The sequence below is a fragment of the Quercus robur genome, chromosome 12 (genome assembly GCF_932294415.1).
Source record: "Quercus robur chromosome 12, dhQueRobu3.1, whole genome shotgun sequence".
In the NCBI taxonomy this organism is placed as follows: Eukaryota; Viridiplantae; Streptophyta; class Magnoliopsida; order Fagales; family Fagaceae; genus Quercus; species Quercus robur.
Genome location: NC_065545.1, coordinates 35262633 through 35268093, shown reverse-complemented (window position 1 = coordinate 35268093; position 5461 = coordinate 35262633). Strand labels below are relative to the sequence as shown.

At 32.6% G+C, this 5461-nt stretch overlaps 1 protein-coding gene across 1 annotated transcript; it reads right to left on the bottom strand.

Moving 5' to 3' along the window:
• Positions 1 to 3967: 3967 nt before the first annotated feature.
• LOC126708434 (uncharacterized) lies at positions 3968 to 4378 on the bottom strand. The gene has a single exon (XM_050408228.1). The coding sequence runs from the start codon at positions 4376 to 4378 to the stop codon at positions 3968 to 3970; it is 411 nt and encodes a 136-aa protein (XP_050264185.1).
• Positions 4379 to 5461: the final 1083 nt, after the last annotated feature.

Below are 5461 nucleotides of genomic sequence, written 5' to 3'. Positions count from 1 at the left end.
TTACATGGAATCAGTTCCAGCCACAAAGGACTAATTACAAAATTTTCTTTCACATTGCTATGATGCTTTTTTAATAGCGAAAAAAAAAAGTATATACATAAATGAAACTCCTTTTTGAGTTTTTACATTCAAGTATTTAACTTATCAATGTATCAAATAAAATATATATTCCAAATGGCTAAACAAAGTACAAATGTAAAACTAAAATAGCAAACCATAAAGCTTTAAATTTACACACATACCATCTTAATCTTAACCTTCCATTCCCACTTCACTATGATCCAACAGCTAACATAAAGTCACCGACTGCATTTACACATTTATTATCTTAATCTCATCCTCCATTTCCACTACACTTTCATCGAATGGTAGAAACACGATGTCTTTGATTCATTTCTAATTTTTGAAAGCCTTCATTATCATCTTCCATTCCCACTTCAGTTTCTTATCCAACGACAATTAAACATTAATTTTGATTCATTTTTGTAATTTTCAAAGCTGGTTTTAGCCTTTTAAAAGCAATGGTAAACACTTTTAACAATTAGGGGGTTTGGTCACTGCACACATATAGAGTGTAATACTTTATGAAACATACAGGAAAGCCACCATAGCCACGCCTTGTATCATCACAATCACAGATGCCCACCTCAACCTCAACCTCCTTGAGCCACCACCGACACTCAAGCAGATCATTCTTTTTATTTCTTCTTTGCCTACGACTCTCTTCCTCTCAATGCCTTACGAATCTCTCTCCTTCCCTTGATTTCAATATATATATATATATATTTTAAAAAAAAAAAAGATAGTGAGACGGTGCATTTGATCCTTCTACAAATATGAGTGTTATTATTACAGTCTCTTTCAAGCTTGACACAGAAATCTCTTTGGTTTTCATGCTTGCCACAATTATTGTGGTTTTCTTAACTTTCATGTTGGGTGTTAATGTATGTACAAAAATTTTGAATTTTAGATAGGAGACATGGCACAAAATTAGTTATCCAATTTAAAATTTAAATTAGTTCTTCTCTCAACTTTAAGTCTTTGCTCCCATAATAATATTATTGATTCTTTTAAGAACAATGCTACCACAAATTTTTCTACAACAATTTGTAAAATTATTGAGACAGCAAATTCTTATTGGTTTGCATCTGGACCCACACTTACATCAATTTTTTATTTACAAATAACCACTCATCACATCAGCAATTTATAGAAAAAAAAAAGTTTGTAATTCTAACATTTTCCTTCTTTTAAATGCCATAAAAATATTTATAGATCTAAAATATATAAGCCCCAAAAAATTAGTCCAACAACAAAAATTACCAATAGCAAAACTAAAAATAATTAAGACCATCTAACAAATTTTACCAAAAACAAACAACTTGGCCCTTTAAAAAATTTAACAAAATAATTTTGTCTTTACCAAAAAAAAAAAAAAAAAACTCTTAGCAACTAAGCACAGAGTCGGAGGGGCTAAGTCACCGCACGCAGCCAATAACAGAGCTGCCTCCTCTAATTTCACTTCATCTTTATAGACACATCATGTCTAGTGCACAATCGCACTAGACAAAAAGTTAGCCCTTATCAATTCTATTTTTTCTCTTCCACTGTTTGTCTCCTTAGTCTCAACCTTAATTTTTCTTTTCTTTTCTTTTCTTTGCTCCACATGCGTAATAGCCAGTGCTTCCAAGTTCCAAGATTATCTTATCCTTCACACTGTTTTTGATAGAGATCTCTTTACACGTTTCTCACACTCAGTTTCAACCCCAGTTCTCAACATCAAGGACTTGCAGCCTCATTATTTCGCCAGCGGTTTCACTGCTCACTTCCAATCAATATCTCTTTATCGCAGAGTGTGAGGAGGAGAAAGATATGGAGAGAGGTGCTTACGTAGTACTGGACCAATATCCATTAAATGGCCTTCGAATCCAGTATTAGATTACGCCAATATAACTAATATTTAAACTGGCATGAAATAGCCATGTTTTTGTTGGGTGCAAGCTGTCACCAAGGTCCAGCCCACGTGAAGCTCCTTAATGAGCTAAGCCCAACTGATGAGGACTTCTATTTCAACTTGAAATAGGAGACACGTGGAAAGTCAACACTCCATCTGTTCCTAGGAGTGTGAGGCAGCAAAATTCAATATAAAAAAGGCATGCGTGTGGTGTGCTAAAAGGTAGAACACAGACAAGAAGAAAAAGGAGATGCCGCACAGTGTAAAAAAAAAAAAAAAAAAAAAGATGGTGGGTGCCGCATAGTGAAAAGGAAAGAAAAAAAAGATTGTTGTATGTGAAAAAGATAATTTGTGTGTAGAGTAAAGAAAAATATAAGAGATTTTTTTTCTTTAGTTATGAGGCATACACAAGAATTACTATAATTGATTTAATAATAGTAAAATTATTCGGAGTTTGTCCTGTAATTTTTCCCTTCAAAGAGAAAAGGTTTTTCACGTAAATTTTGTGTTCTTATGTGTGATTACTATATTGGATTGCTAATATTTGTGATAATATAATTTGGGACTCAACAGTTTTTGTATTGGTCTAAGTAGGGGTGGCTCTAGGATTTTTGTTCGATAGTCAATAAAAAACATAAATTATATAAAATCTAAAACAAAAGAGACATGAATATATCAATATTACCAAAAAAAAAAAAAAACAAATACATGAAAAAATTTGTTTATAGTACTAGTAAAAGAATAAAAAATAAATTATAAGTTGATTTAACATTTTTTTTTCTAATACAATAAACATATTAATTATTGTTGTTAAGTGGTTTTTTTGCAATTTTTTAATTTGTTTACAATTCTTTAATTTATAAGTTTACAGTTCTTTAAATGTTTTATATTTTTACTGTTCTTTAGTGTTAATGTACTGACCCACAAAACTTTATATCAAAATAATACAAACGCTATTATAGTAACATTGAAGAGTAAAGACACATAGGAAAAAAAAAAAAGTCAATTTGTCAAAGACTCAAAACTCAAAAAAAAAAAAAAAAAAAAAAATCAAAACACTATAACCCCCCCCCCCCCAACACACACAGTCAGAGACTCAAAACTCAACAACAAAAAATCAAAAAACTATAACCCCACACACACGCGCGGTGATTTAGTGAAAGAGTATATCAAAACACTATAAACACACACTCTCACAATGAAAGAAAGAGAGAGATAAAAAACCAGATCAAGCGGCGACAAATTAAGTGGCGACAGCGGCAAATTGTTTGTGTGAAGTGAGGCAGGCTTTTTCCTTTGGGTTTGGAGAATGAAGAAGGATAGTGGGAGATTTTGGAGGCTACACAGTGGTAGATTCTTAGGTATATTTGTCCCTTTTTTTAATTTATGATTTTTCAAAATTTGATTTATGGGCTTCTTATTTCTGAGATTAAAGACCAAAAAATTTTCGTTAGACTTTTTTTTCGGAGTTTAAGCTAGGCTTTAAAAAAAAGGGTCAGGTTCAAGGTGAGGGTGTGCAAATTTGTATTGCAGGGGGTTCAAAACAATTTTTTTTAAAAAAAATTATATTTAAAAAAAAAATTTGGGTTAGGGGGTTCATTTGAACCACCTAACTACAACGTAGCGCCACCCCAAAGTCTAAGTACCAATACGGCACATACAAGCAGGTACTGTACAAAATTCACTCCCTTAAGTAAGTCAAATCCCTCATAATGAACCAAGGCATAAGCTAAGTCTAAATTAAAAAATGCTTACACGTAGATAACAAATAAGCTAAATTAAATGAGCAAACAATGCACAAAAATTACAAACAACTCAAAAGTCTTTTGATCATTCAAATACATAACTGGCTTTCATCATTCAAAATAACAATTACAGATGGATGATAAAATTAAACCCCATACCAAATCAAGCTAACGACTAACATGAAACTTTAACCAAACAATTCTTCCCCTTTCCTAGATCACATATAGAAAAAAATTAAAAAAAGAAATTCAAACTGTCTAGCTCGTCCTAGAGTTTGTTCTCATTAGGAATTGTGACTAATATGTTCACTCCAAGAATAGCTTGATTAAGAGGTGGAATTGCAATGACAAGACCATCAAAAATTGACCCAATCCAATATGAAACATGCATAGGCTTATTCCCATCACGAAAAGCTACCTCGTTGGCCCCTAAATATTCATCCCAACCTACACAAGTGACTTGAGTCTTGAGACTCAATTGTGGATTAACATGTCCAGGTTTAGAATACTTTTCTATCTCAATGACCTCGGATTTTTCTTTCACAAACAAAGAGAACTCTAAAGCCGTTGTTCTACCAAGTTTGCTCTCTGTCTTCTCAATGCAAAGCAATGCAAGTGACTTGCAGAATTTATCATAATCCAAATTTGCGTTTTCATAAGTAGTGACCTTGAATTGCATGGTTTGGCCACAATCATTTCTTGGACTATGGCTAATTATGTTGGCAAGGGAAGGACCATTTTTTTTTTAAGATTAGGAAGGTAAAATACGGGTTTTTTGGATTCATTATTATTGGATAGTATATTGTTGTGCATGTTTGCCCAATTATTGAGGAAGCTATCCTTCACCAAAATGTCTACCAAAAGAAGGTTACAGCTAATACCAACCGAGTATCCACCACACCAAAAATTTGTCACCTGTAAGAATTAGAAAATTATAAAAATAAAAAATAAAAGACTGCCCCATTTTAATTCACACTTCTATCTAAGTGTGAATTATGTTATTATTATTATTTATTTATTTCAACATTTCATCTTTGAACATTGGAGGGATTAAGTTTTTTTTTTTTTTTTTATTACTATTATTTTTTTAATGCAAGGGGACTTTGTTAATTTGTACTTCCACTATGGGGTCCAATCTATCCATTTGCACAAAGTAGAAACACCCCCACCCCCCACCCCCCCGGGCCGCCGCCGCCCCAAAATAAAAAAGCATTCGCAGACTACTCTTGCATTAGTGACAACCCAAGTCCTAAGGTTCTCCAACCTTATAACGGCATGCATGAATACACTAATTAATATTCTTTCACCTAGTAGATATAGATAATAACTAGATGACAAAGTTCATATAAAAAAAGAAACTAGGTGACAAGCAACCAGGGTTTTGCAAAGGAGTAAAGCAAGGAGCTATCAAAGAGTCCAGATTTTCTCACAACCAAAATTTTACCTTCACATGTGTAACGGGAATGTTGCGACACACATTTCTTTAGGGACCAAATCAAACCACTCGTATATTTATGAGACCAAAATCAAAGTAACCCCATGTTTAAGAGATAAAAATCAAATCAACCCCATATTTCAGGGACTATAATCAAATTCCCCTATAGACAAAGATGAAATGTTGACTTTTTTTAAATTTAGATTGAATTTGAACTTTTAAAATTTGAAGTACCAAAATCGAACTTCAAATTTAAGGACCAAAAAAAAATTACCTTTAAAAAAAAAATTCTTCAAAAAAGCTAATTGTGGGCTACATATGCTTCAA

Bases quoted from the DNA above. Each gene is read 5' to 3' on its own strand.
- LOC126708434 (XM_050408228.1), bottom strand. From the start codon at position 4,378: ATGCAATTCAAGGTCACTACTTATGAAAACGCAAATTTGGATTATGAT.